Source organism: Strongylocentrotus purpuratus, unplaced genomic scaffold, assembly GCF_000002235.5.
Source record: "Strongylocentrotus purpuratus isolate Spur 01 unplaced genomic scaffold, Spur_5.0 spur5_scaffold_21, whole genome shotgun sequence".
NCBI classification, from domain to species: domain Eukaryota; kingdom Metazoa; phylum Echinodermata; class Echinoidea; order Camarodonta; family Strongylocentrotidae; genus Strongylocentrotus; species Strongylocentrotus purpuratus.
Window position 1 is genome coordinate 36815991 of NW_022145607.1, and position 17339 is coordinate 36833329.

General features: G+C 35.5%; 1 protein-coding gene across 1 annotated transcript; it reads right to left on the minus strand.

Moving 5' to 3' along the window:
* Positions 1 to 5: 5 nt before the first annotated feature.
* Positions 6 to 16537, minus strand: LOC100891987 (5-hydroxytryptamine receptor 5A). The gene is made up of 3 exons (XM_030994375.1): positions 16097 to 16537; positions 5984 to 6197; positions 6 to 896 (listed from the first exon to the last, which is right to left on the minus strand). Exons 1-3 carry the CDS (start codon positions 16207 to 16209, stop codon positions 6 to 8), a joined length of 1218 nt encoding a protein of 405 aa, XP_030850235.1. The 5' UTR covers positions 16210 to 16537.
* Between the last annotated feature and the right edge of the window lie 802 nt (positions 16538 to 17339).

Here is a 17339-nt window from a genome sequence, read left to right on the forward strand (position 1 = left end):
CCTCCTCATCCTCCTCCTCTTCCTCCTCCTCCTTCCCCTTCTTCCTTCCTCTGAGAGCGATGGTCAGTTGTAGGTGATGAAAGTGACGATTGGGCTTGAGAAGCATTTGTAGGATCTGATGCGAGATGCATTCCAGAAGCCTTTGAAACTGCAGAGGATGGTACCAACGACTCAGGACTCTCGTCTTCTGAGGTTAGTGTCTCTTCGGTCGATGAAGTCCGAGACGCTTTGACGCTTGGTGGCTCAGCTGACAGGGTTAATGACTCAGACTCTCGCTGTATTTCAGATGGTTTGGCAATCCAAGAGGGCAACTCGGATGGCTCAGGATGCTGACCCAAAGAATTTGGTGGCTCTTTGTTGGATGACGCCTTCGACGCTTGAGGATCAGACCCTGTGGTCTCGGGAGAGGGGTGTTGGATATCAGATGATGAAAGTGTCGTCAGTTGTCCAGTGTCTTTCATCTCCGTCGGCACAGGTGACTGGTGGGATAACACTGATGTACTCAGGCCTCGTATTTTAACTGAAGAATTATTGTGGCTGCGAAGTTTCTTTCCCTTCTTCCGCAGATGATATGTGATGATGATGTAGCAGGTTGTCAAGATGATGATCACCACTCCGTAGTTGATTATTGCGTAGAGGATTCGAAAGATACGATTGGGCCATACCGGTGAGCAATGCAGAGTATCCGGGAGATAGACGAACCCGGCCTGGTACAGGTTGTTGGTAGGGAACATGACATTGGTAAGAGCGATGATCCAGGAACAAGCGATCATGCTGTAAGCTCTGGCACGGCTGAGTGGTAACTTTTTGGTGACTATCAACAACCGATCAACTGCAATGCAGATGATGGTTGGAAAGTTGACGTATGAGAAGATCATCGCGAAGAATGCATGAGCCTGCAGTGGTCAAAAATAAAGAGAGAGTGTGAGAGAGAGAGAGAGAGAGAGAGAGAGAGATGAGAGAAGTTTACACGACATTATACATGCAGTATGTGATTCATGGGAAAGTATTTCAATGTACAGAATACAATTTAAATATTAATAATTATTCTATCCAAAACTTCTTTTCAATTAATAGGGTCAGCGACCTGCGAATCCAAAGAGATTGCCCGAGAGCCATTGATTAGGAGAGATTAGAATATGGTGAACACGGCTTTGTTGGACAAACACAAACAATGAATATACACCATGTTATGAGCAACTGAACTTGGCCAAACTATATATATAAATGACTCTGAAGGTTACAAGAGGGGCAATCCCTTGAATTTGAATTCCTAACCCGCCACTGTTGCAGTTTTAATATGGCTAACCACAACTTTTGTTGATAAGAGGGAAGGAATTCGGCACTTGTAAATATATATCATTTTGCATAATTATCCTCATGGTCGTAATAATAAAAAGGATCGCAACAAGAAAGTCTCACTTTGACAGTTCCTTTGCATAGTTTCGATCAGTAGTGTATGTTATGACAGCAAGTTTTGAATGGGCCTACGTATACTGTCAGGAGGAGAAAATCAAGTTGATTCGTGGCGTATTCAGGCCTTGGCTGCAGGAGGGTCAAATCATGTCTGCTGAATAACGTGATCCATATAATTTACCAAGGAAACAACTCTTGGAGGGCCCTATCCTTCTTTGGGCTTGTATAGTCTTGCTTGTGTTTATAAGAGCAATTTGACAATTCTGTCACCAAAATCACCTCTGTGTTATGACACCTTCGGCAATGTAGGTCTATAGATCGCTTATGTTATCCATTAATAAACGCATAAAATAAGGTATAACAACTTATACGCTGTATTTTTTTGTTAAGGAACGAGAAAGTAGCATGAACATGATGAATGCTTATCGGGTCTGATACCTTTAAACATATGAAAACTTTGACTGGTTAAAAAGAATAAACAACTTTTAAAAGTTAGATATAAAGCTAATAGCTCACTAAAATGTAAAGCAAATGTATGAATGGAAAGAATGAGTATAAAATACATAGCAGTTCCTTACATAAGTCTTTCATTTAAAAGGTACTCTACTTCTGCAGGCCCGTAGCCCCGGGGGCACGGGGGGGGGGGGGCACGTGCCCCCACCCCCCCCCCCCCCACCCTCAAAAAAAAATCCAAGATCGGTTGAACTTTTCTAGACCCCTCCCCAGGACGTCGATCAATTACATGTATGTGCCCCCCCCCCCCCCCCGAAACATCAAACTCTGGCTACGGCTCTGTACCTCTGACGCAAGTGATGGATTTGAATAGAGAGGTTCAGTCTTAGTCTTAAGTCAATATTACTTTGCAAAACTAGATATCTCACCACATTATTAGGATATCAGCATAATGCAAGGTCGTCAAAAGCCGTTCATGATTATATGTCTATTGATTGAACATGAGTATAGCGTGCTGTGGTCAAGAATTGAAGGGGGAATTCCGGTTTAAGGGAGGTCATTACTAGCTGTCATCGTGTGGATTGTTTCGATTTCAATTTCATATCATCAACCGCGACTCCTTTCGATTTCATCCTGAACACTTGACCACATAATTGGTGTCATATTTACCAACATGGCACTGAGCCATAAGTCTAAGGTACATAATATCGATACGTGAAGGCTTGTTCTTGTTGTTGTTGTTCATTTGTTTGTTTGTTTGTAAATGTTATCTTCTTTGTTTTCTTTTGAAGTAAGCGTTAGTAAACGGAAGACTCCAAATAATGTAATTTGCTTTTGTTCTGTATGTTTGTAACAAAAATTCTTCATTCTATTTTCTTTAATTTTGAAAGTAGAAGTATCAAAAAGTCAATTTAAACAATACTAATTACTTTTGTTTGCGAAAGCAAAACAAAAATTTAACTGAGTTTGACCACACTGCGTTTGTCAATAAAACCGGCAGATAACCCATGTACACATTTATTTCCAAATATACTCATTCAGCTTCTACAGGAAAGGGTGACTAAAACTTTTCTTATAATGATCTGAATTTATATAGAGCTAAATACGAAATACCGTCTCTAAACGGTTTACAGATATTATTACCCCGGTCATTGGATTCATTCATGCACAATGTGCACCCTCTTACACGCTCTTGGGAGAATAACTAGCATGTTATGGTCACCGTGGGGGCTTAGGCAATTACTAACACAAAGGCTTTCGTCATTCTAACAGGTCCCCATCTCTCTCCTGGGTATGGAGTGGCAAATATAGATTAATGCCTTGCCAAAGGTTATTAGGGCTGTGTCGGGGTCGAATCCACGACCTTCACATTTTAATTCAATTGCCTAAACCACTCGACTACGTGACGTCTAATTCATATCATAAAGTAATTGTTTCAACTATTATTGGCAGCTATCGTTACACTGTAACAAAGTGTATATTATTACTTGTTTCTATTGGCAATTAATCAAACAATTCAAGGTTAATAATGACATAGGCCTAATATTGATTATGAAAAAATGATTTATTGGCAACCGGTGGATCAGACAATCTCGAAGCTTTTCTGTGACTTTTCACCTTCTTGAAGGTCGCTTGTGTAACATTATTTTCTCCTTTTTGCCTTTTTGAAGAAGAAAAAAAGATGTACATGTCAATGATGTTAAATGATTTAAATTCAGTTTAATTAATCAAAAATACTGAAACCTTTAATGATTGGAAAACAGTGTTTGATAATACATAACATACAGACAGTGTAGATGATTCCAACGAATAGTAAGTAATGATGTTACATAAATCATATATATCAAATAATAAGTAGCTTGTCACCACAACTATATGTTTTGCATTTGAAATATTTATTCACGTTTTAGTCTTATCAATTCAATTGTTAATATTGTAACAAGGTAGTCTTATTTCAAGTCCCATTAGAAATCTGCTAAACCGGGGAGCCCTGCATACCGCATACTTACTTATACATAACATTACATGATGAATAAATAACACATACACATTTTAAAAATAGATTAATGTATAAATGAATAATTGGAAGACAAAATCATTCATAGGATTCTTAAAACCACAATTATTATGAAACACCCATTACAAAAAACATGAGAAAATGTGTGATACGGATATGATAACTGACAATTGATGATGATGATGATGATGATGATGATGATGATGATGATGATGATGATGCACATGATGGTGATGATTACACAGCAAGAGCTATTAATAGCAATCATTAATTCACATTGTCTTGTTTTTGTAAAGATTCTAAGGGAACATGTTCATTGTCTTGGAATAGAACAAGGAAATGTATTTAGAATCACTTTAAAGGGCAATTCAATCCTATTTATAAATTTATTTAATAACTTCACTAATTGGGAAAATGTGTTTAGATACGGGTCAGATAAAATAGAGGGTTTGCCACTTTGTTGACAGTTCAATTTTAATATAAAAGATATGAATTTATTATGCACTTAAAGATAAACTTGAGTTCCGGTAAAAAAAAAAGAAAATTAATTCTCATAAAATCAAACGAAACTTACACTGAATGTCCAAGATTGCAAATGAATGTAATTTGCCAAACAATTTTGGTAGAAAATGTATACTGGCTGAGTAATGAGCATAGCAAGATAGGGAAATCAAGGTAAGTAAGCCCGACGCCATTTGTGTAGTCCCATATACATATTTCTGTGTACAGTGCTTGTTACTTTACCATGGCTGGGCCAAATTTATTGTGATTTTGATGACTCCAGAACCTTGCAATACACACCAATACTTACATACTACATGATCAACTTTTTCTGATCCATTCCACACCCGGCTTTCTTTCACAATGCAAACCCATGACCATAATTCAACTTTGTTCTTAACACAATTAGCCAGAATTTTATGTAGATCTGTTTTGGACTAAGATTCATTGATATGTTTAAAGTAAGAAACATTCGAAATGAAATTATTTTGAAAAATAGTAACATTACCTTCTAGAACAAAAATATTGTTTTGTCGAGAATTTGATTACAAACGCTATCAGGAATGGCTTTACATTAAATTAATGAGAAAGTGAACGCACATCAGCTCTTATTGATTTTAAATATACACATTAATTGAAGAAAGCATTTCCGCAGTGTTGGTTAGATATATTAAGTGATGTCAATGATTTTGAAGATGAACGAGATATTTTCAATGTTATAGATATAAAAACAAGGGATAGAGGATATGTTGTTATGAAAGTGAAAGATAGCTATCGTTTGTTAAAGCGAAGAAGCCAAGCGAACCACTTATTATTTATTTTTGGAATTACTTTCTAGATTTAGATCATGACCTTGTTTGGAAGTATGTATTTTCATTTAAATTTAATTTCAAGATGATTCACATAGTTATTGCCTCAAAAGAAAATGAATATAAATGGCAAGTTGTGAATAATAATTTATGCAACACTTTTGGAAAAGTTGATTCAACGTTTCACTTTTTGTTGTATTGCAAGGATGTGATTATGTTTTGGATAAAATGCAATTTGATATTGCACCTATTCCAAGTAGGACTACAAATACACCAAAAGATATTAGTTGCAGGTAAGGACATAGGAAACAAGAAATATATTCTCCATAATATTATTTTAAATTATGCGTAATATGCAATTTAATGTCACGGTATATAAACGGTTTTGTTATTTACCCGCATGCTTTGTTTTTCTTAATTCAAGTCGTTGCTAAAATTGAAATTGAATGAAGTAAGCAGAGAAAATAATACTAAACTGGAAGAATTGTTGAATATACTTTATTTTTAAGCCAAAGTTGTTTTTCATTCAATCATTGAGTAATTAATGTAAATATTTATTGAATTTAAATTCCACATCAGGAACATGAAATCGCCTTGATAATAGAAAATATGAATAATTTGAATCAACATTTTATGCCTTTTAAAATAACTTTTACAAAATATTTTCAAGGATGCTAAAGGCTTTCCATAATTGTTAAGTCCAACTTAGAGATAAGTTCAACTTAGGATCTTTGTGAAACACCCCTAAGGGTGGAGAGTGGCATGTAACAGAGAAAATCTAACTTACCAGGCACACTTTGTGGTATCTCAGGAGAAGATGGCCGCCATCAAAGACGGATACCAGTGAGAAGGTCATACTGGTAAGGGCCACGCCCAAATCCGCCACCGAGAGATTGAGGATTAACAGGTTATGAGGGTTCTGTCTCAGACTACGCACGCGGAGGATGATGGTGATGGCGGTGATATTCGCTGCCATGGCGACCAAGGTGATGATCAAAAGACTGTTCCATTAGACAAAAGAGACAATAATTAGTTACACCATAAGTTAGTATATGTAGTATATTTTGAATTAAAGAAAATGGACAAGTAGATAGGATCCTAAGTATGTAGGGGAGAGAGGAGTTGGGAGATTGGACATGGAACGCTGAAGTGAAAGAGCGAGATGAATGAGTGAGAGGGTGAGGGAGAGAATTGGGAGGGGAGGAAGGCAGTCAAATAAGAAGCTAACTGATAGCAGAGATGGAGAGAGAAAGAGTAAAGCCTTGTAGTTTAACAATTTTCAATCACCTGCGATGGCTGAGTGAAGGAGCAGTGGTCTCGTAACCGGGAGATCCCGGGTTCTTAATTTCTAATTTGACCTATTCCCTTTCTTATGAATGACCTTTATCTTTGACCTTTTTCTTTGTTTTTTTACGTTGCCAAATTGGGTATCATTTTGATGTCTTTATTATCATTATGCTGATATATATATTTTCGTGTTGATGTATTCGTGTTGCTTTTATTTGTGAAATTTCAGTACAACGGCTGCAAGACAGATTTTTAATAGATAATATTTTTTGTTTTCATATTTGTTTTTATTCTCTTCTCTCATAAAGAAAATTGTACATATTTTATAACATTTTATTTAAAAAGAAACAAATAATCTTCATATAGGCCTTAAAAGATTTGTTAGTAAACTGTTCATTTCCATAAAAGGTTACAAATAATTACCATAAATAAATAGATATCGAAATGATCATGATACTACAAGAGATTGGCTATTCGATCCTTTAATGAGCGTGATGAGTTAATAATATCTTTATTTTCTGGCAAAGATCCTCCCCTTTTCCTTCCTGTTCTTTCTCCTTCCTGAATCTGCAAATCTTCAGTTTGTGTTTCTTGCTCGTTTATTGTTTTTTATGTGGTGGGTTTTTTGTTAAACTTTTTTTTTTTGTATTTATCATCAGTTTTTTTAATTATGATTATTCATTTTTTTTTTTTTTTTTTTTTTTTTTTGAGGGGGGCGCTTTAAATCTGGAGATTACACTCGCCTTCTTAATCTTCCTCTACTTTCTGGTACTAGATGTGTTATAATCGAGAGGGATACTAGTTACTATGATACTGACTGCAGATGGGGAGGTCATGGGTTTGAGCTCCGGCACGACACTCATAATTATCATCAATAAACATTTGGTACATTTAACCGAGGTGTGGGACATGAAAGTGAGTTTCTGGTAGAATTTACTCCTTGAAATGCACTGTGCGCTAATAAAATTGTTCCTGGAGCCATTTCAAAGCTTGTGTAGATTGTGGTTTTCTGGCTTGTTTGCCATATGGAAACGTTGTATCATCCGCTCAATCTGACTTGCGTGCATGGAACAAATAAGCATTTTTCCATTAAAAAGTGAAGTTTTCTAGAATGTGCGTTTCTTTCCAGCATTGGGGCGCCCGGAAGTCACTCGGGTAACATTTCATAAAGTATAATATAAAAAGACCATATGCAAATTTTCTGTACTTTTGTCGGAAAAAATACATTTATCCAGCACAATGTCGTCTCTTTTTGCATTGGAGAAGAGCAAATAGCGAGTTTCAATCACACTTTGGCCGCTCTCGCAAGCTCTCACTCGTTTCACTGTGGTCAAGCGACTTTGGGGCAAGCGGTTAATGAAAATACTAATCGTTAGCTTTCTTCTGGTATTAAACTTGTTTTGATTGATTGTATAATTTTGTCGGAATAAAGGAAACAAAAGGCTTTACCAATAACTTATCAGCGTCTGAATTGACTTTTTGACCTTGAATTCCCTGTTGCAAGCGCACTAATAACATCATCTTCGCTAAATCGGTGTCTTTTTTCGTAAAATGCTACACTTTCACAATGTTTATAAATTTTGTTTAATTATTAGTAAGATATTTTGTCTGATATCACTGACGTTTTGGGTTTTATTCAACGAGCAATTTTTAAATAAGAGCCATTTTACTGTTTTATTTTACTGGATAGAAAGATGCATTTTCCAACCGCGCCAAATTTAATTTACGTTCCGACATTCTGTTATCAAAATGGATTCGTGTTGTTAAGAATCCACTGCTTTCTGCTCCACCAAACGTCCACATTCGGAGTCGTTTATCAACTATTCAAATTTATGGATGCTTCCTTCCCAGGTGTTTGTGTTGTTGAAGCATTTCATTCACCTGCTATCATTCTTTGTACTCCAATTGCCAGAACGCAAATTACATTTTGGTTTTATAGTTTCATCGGAGTCGTTTATCAACTAAATTATTCAAACTTATGTGTGCTTCCTCCCCAGGTGTTTGTGGTGTTTATGCATTTCATTCACCTGTTATTATTCTTTGTACTCTAATTGTTAGAATACAAAATGCATTTTGGTTTTATAGTTTCATGCAATAATTAAGTAAATAAAAGAGTATGTTCTGCACAATAAAAACAATGTGTGTCCCTATTGTACAATGTAATGTGTCCCCTCATTTTATAATAGTTAATTTACCCATTCATATAATGGAACTACCTGCCCGATGAAGCCAGTGGCCCGTGACCCCTGAGCACTCAACATCGTGTGGGAGTCAGTTTGTGGTCAACTTCTTTTATGAGACACTAAGGTTCCAGGTTCAAGGTTAATTTTATTTCTTTCTTTCACAACATTTTTACATATAATAATCGAACAAAAAACAGCATAAGAAAAAACAATTTAAGTGCAATTTTAAGTCGATATATAATCCAAATGAAAGAAAGTGGAGACCTTAGAAAAGCTGGGCTTGTAAGAGCAAGGTCCCCATATAAAATAATCCATCCACGTTTCACTTTTAACAAATGTTTCAAAGTTATCAAAACTACACATGATTAAATATGGGGGAAATATTTATAAAAGGGATAGCTTGAAATTTGAAAAGGAGAGGATGAAAATATATACAAAGGAATCGAGAGGAAAAAAGCAAACTGGAACGAGAAAAACAACAAAACAGAGAAAAACAGAGAAAGAAGAAAGTTATATGTATATAGGGGAAAATGATATTTGGTGTAAAGAAAAAGAAAAATAGAAGAGAGGAGGGGGGGGGTGGGGGGGGGGAGAGAGAGAGAAAGTGAAATGCTGACATTTATATTGAATAATCAAACATAACAAAAACAAAAAGATAATGCACGTTATCAATAACAATCGACAAATTATTACCTAATATCATTTCTGGTGATATAATTTTTACGTTAATTGTCGACATAGTTACTCAATAAATGTAATTTCAATTTGCGTTTAAAAACAAAGACACTGACAGATCTAGTTACATTGATAGGAAGTGAGTTCCAAAATTTGGGACCAGTACAAGCCAGCGTCTTCAGAGCAAAAGCAGTTCTTACACGTGGAATATGAAGTGCAGTTGCCTGCCTTGTAATATAGCTATGAATTTGATTGTTCTTTCGAAATATTTGTACTAACGCATTTGGGAGAGTACCATTTTCAAAACCATACATAATTGCGCCTAACTGTATAAAGTAAATGTCTTCAACCTTCAAAAGCTTATTACTGTAGAACAAAACATTAGTATGAGCACGATAGCTCGCATTAAAAACAACTCTAACCACCCTCTTTTGGGCAACAAAAATCTTATCTAATTGTGTTTTCAATGACTTCCCCCATGCCAGCACTCCATAATTGAGATAAGGCAAAATTAAAGTAGAATACAAAATAAGCAAAATTTCTTGTGGGACAAAAGAACTTAATTTATAAATTACACCAGTATTTCTAGACACGACTTTAACAAATATTAGTACAATGAGATGCCCAAGACAGCTTCTCATCAATATGTAGCCCAAGAAACTTGGTGGAAGTTACTCTCACAACGTTAACATCATCAAAAAATACATTTCCAGGTACATCCTTTAGGGAGTTACTAAAAAACATATAGTTTGTCTTTTGAAGATTCAAGGACAACTTATTTGCATGAATCCATAAAATAACTTTCTTTAATTCAATATTAACTGTATCTAACAAAACTTCAGGGTTTTTATGAGAAAAAAATACACTTGAATCATCTGCAAAAAATATGAAAGATAGTACATCAGATGAAAGATAAAAATCATTAATATATAATATAAAAAGAAGGGGGGGGGCAAGAAGGGTGCCAGGTAAAAATGTCAGAGGAAAAAATGTCAGAGGTAAAAATGTCAGAGGTAAAAATGTCAGAGGAAAAAATGTCAGAGGTAAAAATGTTAGAGGTAAAAATGTCAGAGGTAAAAATGTCAGAGGAAAAAATGTCAGAGGTAAAAATGTCAGAGTTTAAAATGTCAGAGGTAAAAATGTCAGAGGTAAAAATGTCAGAGGTAAAAATGTCAGAGGTAAAAATGTCAGAGGTAAAAATGTCAGAGGTAAAAATGTCAGAGGAAAAAATGTCAGAGGTAAAAATGTCAGAGGTAAAAATGTCAGAGGTAAAAATGTCAGAGGTAAAAATGTCAGAGGTAAAATTGTCAGAGGAAAAAATGTCAGAGGTAAAAATGTCAGAGGTACAAGCAAAACAAATGAGTGCCGTCATAATATCTCAGCACTTTTATCACTCAGAATGTCGAGACGTACAGCTACTGCATGGGCTAGTCTATTATATTCCTTTCTAAATGGATGTGTTGTATATCGTACATGTCCTGAGGATAATATAATGTGGAAAATAGATTTTGAAATTTATTTGTTTGTGGAAGCAATCAGAGAAGGTTAATCATCTAGCATAAACATGTAAGTATTGGTGTGTAGTGCAAGGTTTTGGAGTCATCAAAATGATAAAAAATTTGGCCCAGTCTTGGTAAAGTAACAAGCACTGTACACAGAAAGATATTGATATGGGACTACACAAACATATGGCATACAAATCGGGCAGGCATACAAAGATGTTACTTGTTATATCTGGGATATGAAGTCATTTGAAATAGATTTTCAGGGAATAACTTTTTTCTTTGATGTTCTATCACACTTGCATTGAACGCTCACAAATAATTTGTTTTACCTTTCCCCAGAACTCAACCTTCTCTTTAATTGATGTAACATGGGCGGCTTTCTGCTTTGTATCGGAGTAACAAAGCTGCTTATTGATTTTCTCCCAGACTATTTTATACCGCAATAGTAATCGACAATATTTTATTGCAACGCGCGCACTTCGGGAATGTGATGGTGCGGTTAGCATTGATAACATGGCTTTCTGCTTGTTTCAGAATATCAAAATACCAAGCCCTCAAGAAAGTGGAATTGTCGGAAATATGCATTTATTGAAAATTACATATAAAAGTAGACATTGCCACGCAGTTAAAATGTCCAACAATCTTCAAATATGAAGGAGAAGTAGGAGGGGGAAGTTTCAGAGATATCTGATCCTATTTTGGGGGCTGTACTGACTTTTCTTTTTATTTAATGATTACACCATGGAGCGACAACTCAGCCTATAAAACATGGCCAAACTTCTCGATTTTAGAAATCTTTTTCCCCAGAAGTTTGCTCAGTGTACCAGTACCATTTGCTTATACAAAAACATAATTACCGGTATATAAATATTGAATAAGGCAGAATAATGGGACATGGATGGTGTACTCCGAGTTTCACGCCTTGCAAGCGGTCATCAGACAACTGATAGCATTCTTCAAAGTACATGATTCCTCTACAACCAGGGCTCAAATTAATTTTTTGTCCACGGGGGCTCTTCCCCCCCCCCCCAAAAAAAAAGAGCCCCCGTGAGCCTTCTCACGGGGACTCTTTTATTACTGACGGGGGCTCTTTTTTATACAAATATCCATTGAATAGGTACCTATGATACTCCTCAATTATTTGCTATTTCATCATTATCATTTCAATCAGCATTTTCCCTCTTACAAATTTACAAGCTACATAGCTGTTACTGGCCTGTGTATATAATACATGTATATACGCATACAACACTGATCTTTATGATGTCTTTAACGTGACATATCTTCTTCTCCCCTTGCAAACGAGAAAGAAAACAAGGTCATTAAAAGGGATTAAGCGACAAATAATGATTGTGATTCAAATTGATGCGAATATTTGTTTGAATAGGCACTGCTATTCACCCGAATCTTCTTTGTAAAAACTATTTTTACAAATCTCAGCCATGCTTACTGAGTTGAGACGTTCCATTCAATGTAAAATACTCATTACAGAATACACTTCTCCTAATCTGAAAGTGATCTTACAACACAGTGGCAGATTTGCATGGCTGAGATTTGTAAAAGTCGTTTTTACAAAGAAGATTCTGGTGAAAAGCATTGTTTATTCAAAAAAAATCCTTGCATCAATTTGAATCACAATGATTATTTGTCGCATGATCCTTTTATTAAATAACCTTGTTTTTGTTTTTTTAATGATTACACCATGGAGCGACAGCTCAGCCTATAAAACATGGCCAAACTTCTCGATTTTAGAAATCTTAGAAGTTTGCTCAGTGTACCAGTACCATTTGCTTATACAAAAACATAATATACCGGTATATAAATATTGAATAAGGCAGACTAATGGGACATGGATGGTGTACTCCGAGTTTCACGCCTTGCAAGCGGTCATCAGACAACTGATAGCATTCTTCAAAGTACATGATTCCTCTACAAGTCTTATTTTGAGCGTATACCAAGGTGTACCCTTGGTATACGCTCAAAATAAGACTTGACTAATACAATAAGACAGCGGTGAAATAACGACTGCAGAATATCCCTCGCTGTTCTTTTTCGATAAGCCTGATATATAACCCGGGTGTAAACATAACAAACTTGTCACATGCTTTTGTTTTTATTTTATACCTCTAACATTTTTACCTCTGACATTTTAAACTCTGACATTTTTACCTCTGACATTTTTTCCACTGACATTTTTACCTCTGCCATTTTAAACTCTGACATTTTTACCTCTGCCATTTTTTCCTCTGACATTTTTACCTCCGACATTTTTACCTCTGACATTTTTACCTCTGACATTTTTTCCTCTGACATTTTTACCTCTGACATTTTTACCTCTGACATTTTTTCCTCTGACATTTTTACCTCTGACATTTTTTCCTCTGACATTTTTACCTCTGACATTTTTTCCTCTGACATTTTTACCTCCGACATTTTTACCTCTGACATTTTTACCTCTGACATTTTTTCCTCTGACATTTTTACCTCTGACATTTTTACCTCTGACATTTTTACCTCTGACATTTTTACCTCTGACATTTTTTCCACTGACATTTTTACACCGAGCCGCTCCTGAACCAGCTAAGAGCGATGCCACTCACTCCATAATATGACAATTTACTTATCAAAATTTCATGATCAACCGTATCAAACGCCTTAGAGAAATCCAAAAATAAACCAATTGTATGAAGGTGACCATCTAGTGCTTGAGCTATTTTATCAACAAAGTGTAAAATTGCATGTGTAGTGGTGTGCTTTTCACGAAAGCCAAACTGGAATTTTGAAAATATTTTAGTCTTTTTTAAAAATATCACTGTTCTATCATATATAAGCTTTTCTAAAAGCTTTGAAAAGGATGTCAATAATGAAATGGGTCTATAATTACTCAATGTTTGAGGATCACCCTTTTTAAATATTGGCACTACCTTAGCAATTTTCATTTGTCTTGGTACAATACCAGATAAGAAAGACAAATTATAAATATGAACTGTGGTATCACAATTCCATGTATAATATCCTTAATTAATTCATTTTTTATGCCATCAAAGCCAGGACTCTTATTACTTTTAAGCGAGCTCACAAGCTTAAACAATTCTATTTCATTTGTGGGCATTAAAAACAGGCTATCTATATTGGGTTCTTGCATAAACTCAATAAAGCTTTTCTGACATCTAGGAATAGAGTCCTGAAGTTTCAGCCCGACATTACAAAAATAATCATTAAGATTGTCCACAATAATTTGTCTATCTTCTACGGAACAACCATTCACATTTATACATTTGATATTTGTAGTTTTTACTGATTGTTTAAAAAAACTTCTAATTACTTTCCATGTATTCTTAATATCATTAAATGTCATTTGAAATTGAGCAGAGTAATATTTTTTCTTATCATCACGCAATACAGAAGTAAGAGTATTTCTATAATTAGAATACTTCCTCCACAAAAAATCAGAGCTTCTCTTTTTATATTGATAATACAACTTATTTTTCTTAGTAATTGACCTTAATATTGATTTAGTTATCCATGGCATACGAGGAACTTTATTATAATAAAGCAAACGTTTCCATATGCGACAGATAAGAACACATGTATAGCCTATGAATGTAAGTAAGCATATATGTCGGACCGCCAGCTTTAACTTCTCTCCGAGGGACTTGGTAATGAGGAATAATGTCGTACAAAAGGATAGTAGCACTTGAATTCGATTTAGAACCCGGGACGCCTACAAGACCCCCACTCTTTACCTTTGAGCCGTCGCACATCATTTCCTAGCAGTAAAGTACTTTACTGTGCGGACCACTGTGAAAAACAGATATCTCGTAAAAAGGCGAGAATGTGTGTACATTTCAATTCATTTCTTTTCCCCAAAAGATATCATCACCTCATACATGCCATACCCGAAATTACAGCTTTATATAGGCCACAATTTCTATTCTATACTTCGTTGGTATTTATAGTAGACAATATAATTTCAGATAATAGCGATTTATAGCAATTGAACAATCATCCTGATCGTGACAAAAAGGGGAACCGGGAAGTTAAAATCGCTTCTGCAAGAAATGAGGAAGTTTGTAAGCAATATTTTTTCCGAATGCGATGAAAAGTAATTAAATCTCGAGAGCTTTGTTATTCAATGTTGTGACAATTTTCCTCATCATTTTCATACAGATTTCAAAAAGAAGAAAGCATATGGAGAGGTGATACGGGGAAAGAAAATTTTCAAGTCCCCGAAGGCAAGAAGCTTGTGTGGGCTACACCTGTTCAAATTACATAGGAAAGGAAGAACAGTGATTAAGAAACAAATTCATGTTAAATATGATGATAAAGGAGGGAACACAAAACAAACAATCAGTGACGTATCCAGACATTTCATTTCCTCAAATCCCACTCGCCTATTCCATATATGGAAGATGCCAAATGGGGGGGGGGGGGGGGAGGGGAGGGGGGGGGGTCAGGGCAAGAGAGGATGAACTCAAATATGGCTATAATATCAATAGCGTATTTGAAGGGGAAAGGGGGACAGTTTGTATCATCTCCCCCCCCCCCCCCCTCCTCCCATTTCCGAAAAATTTCTGACCAAGAAATAATAGTGACAACTGACTTTTCAGTTACAGCAGGAACTATTGTGAGGTAAATAGCCATCAAATTGCTGTTAAAACCTCGAAGCTCATAAATCGCGCTTAAATATTTGATCAAAAAGTTTCTGCCCAAAGGATGATTTGAGACAATCAAGCAAAACTAATATGTGTATATTATAACAGACTCAGAGTAAAACTTGAATTCGTTAATACTATGATTTGAAATAAATATGAAATATCCTCAAGCATAAAAATCAATAGAAATTATGCACTGGTCATTCGATAGAAGATGTGAGCCAAGTTTGTATCAAATTTTCTTGATAATGATAATAATAATAATGATGATAATAATAATAATTATTATAATAACAAGAACAACAACAACAATAATAATAGCAATACTGTTACTAATACTACTACTACTTCTATCACTACTTCTACTAATGATAATAAAAATATAAATAATGATATAAAAAATAACAATAATATTAACAACAATGATAATGATAACACTGAAATATAACAACAATAAAAGTAATAATAATAATAACAATAATATAATGACAGTAACTTAAGTTATCAAAATTGCAATGGTCAATATCAGGAAAACTACATAATGCAAGTTTCTTCTGGATTTCCTCGCTTTGAAATTCGAGATTAGTTTACATACGTAAAACCTTCAACAGCAACCAAAGCGATTGGTTTCTCTTGTTCCCGCTCTCCACTGCTCTCGTTTGTCCGTTCCGTGAAAATCTCAGTAACTCCTTGTCCAAATGTTTCCATCGTCTTTGATGCTTCGAAATACACGATTTAGTTGGTAATCGACGTGAAAATTAAATAAATTATGAAAATGTCATCACCCTCGCAGCCGGTTTTGTCTTCCAAATTTGAAACCCCAAAGACAACTGTATCAGAAAATGAATAACACGGAATGAATTGTTTAGCGAATTATAGCGGCACTGTTCACATTCCGTCTAAAATGCATTACTTGTTGCAGCTCGCAAAAGGAAGAAGAATCGCATGATTATATTGTCCCTGTTGTTTGCTCTGCACATTCTGAATGTTTTGACGGAATATTATTGGTAGCAGTCCGCCTGCTGATGAAAAATGTAAACAAAATGAGAATTTATGTTTTCATATATTTTTGCGATGCGCGCGCATTAGGAGCCTGATTGATTAACAGCATAGCACAAGGACCAGGAGCGGCGATCCGGGGGACTTGGGACACGTCCCCCTCCCCTCTCAATTTTGTTTAGGGCAGAGGGTCGTCCGTCCCCCCCCCCCCCCCCCTCCGGCGGAAAATTTGAAAAGTTCAAAAGAAAAATGTATAGCAAATACTGATTGAAGACTGCAACACACTTTTAAGCTCTGTCCGGGCCCAAGAGTGCAGCGTTTAGACTAACAGAAATCCAAAAATCTTCTCGTTCGGTCGTTACGCTCTCTTGCATTCCTTTAACCAAACAGAACTTAAATATTCCTAGCCCATTTTTCCTAATTGAGGTGTCATATGAAAGGGCAGAAAATGGGCTTTCTAGAAATGTGTTCTTTTTTTGATTGCCTCTCTTCAAATTGATTTCAATCACTCATGCGTGAAATATGCATCATATGAGATGGATTAAATTAAAGAGGAGGATCTAAGCCTTACAAATATGTGTCATTTATTGATTACAATTGTGATTAAGTTATGATAAAACATCGATAGTTCTCGGTTTCGTTTTTTCGAGGACGTACGCACTGCATATAAACCGTGAAAAATGTATGTAAGAACCTAAATAAGAGGAGGAGTAAATACAGCAAGCCCTAACCCAGTTCCTGATTATTCCCCCATTATTTTTAATCGCTCTGTAATTTAGCGATTTAAAAAAAAAGTTTGATGCAAGAATTTCAAATCGAAACTTTTAAGTTAAATCATA

Excerpts from the sequence above, each read along its gene's own strand:
- LOC100891987 (XM_030994375.1), bottom strand. The coding sequence starts at position 16,209 with ATGGAAACATTTGGACAAGGAGTTACTGAGATTTTCACGGAACGGACA. Across the intron at positions 6,198-16,096 it reads GTTGCTGTTGAAGGTTTTAC|TCTTTTGATCATCACCTTGG; the intron begins GTATGTAAACTA and ends CTAATGGAACAG. Across the intron at positions 897-5,983 it reads GATACCACAAAGTGTGCCTG|GCTCATGCATTCTTCGCGAT; the intron begins GTAAGTTAGATT and ends TGACCACTGCAG.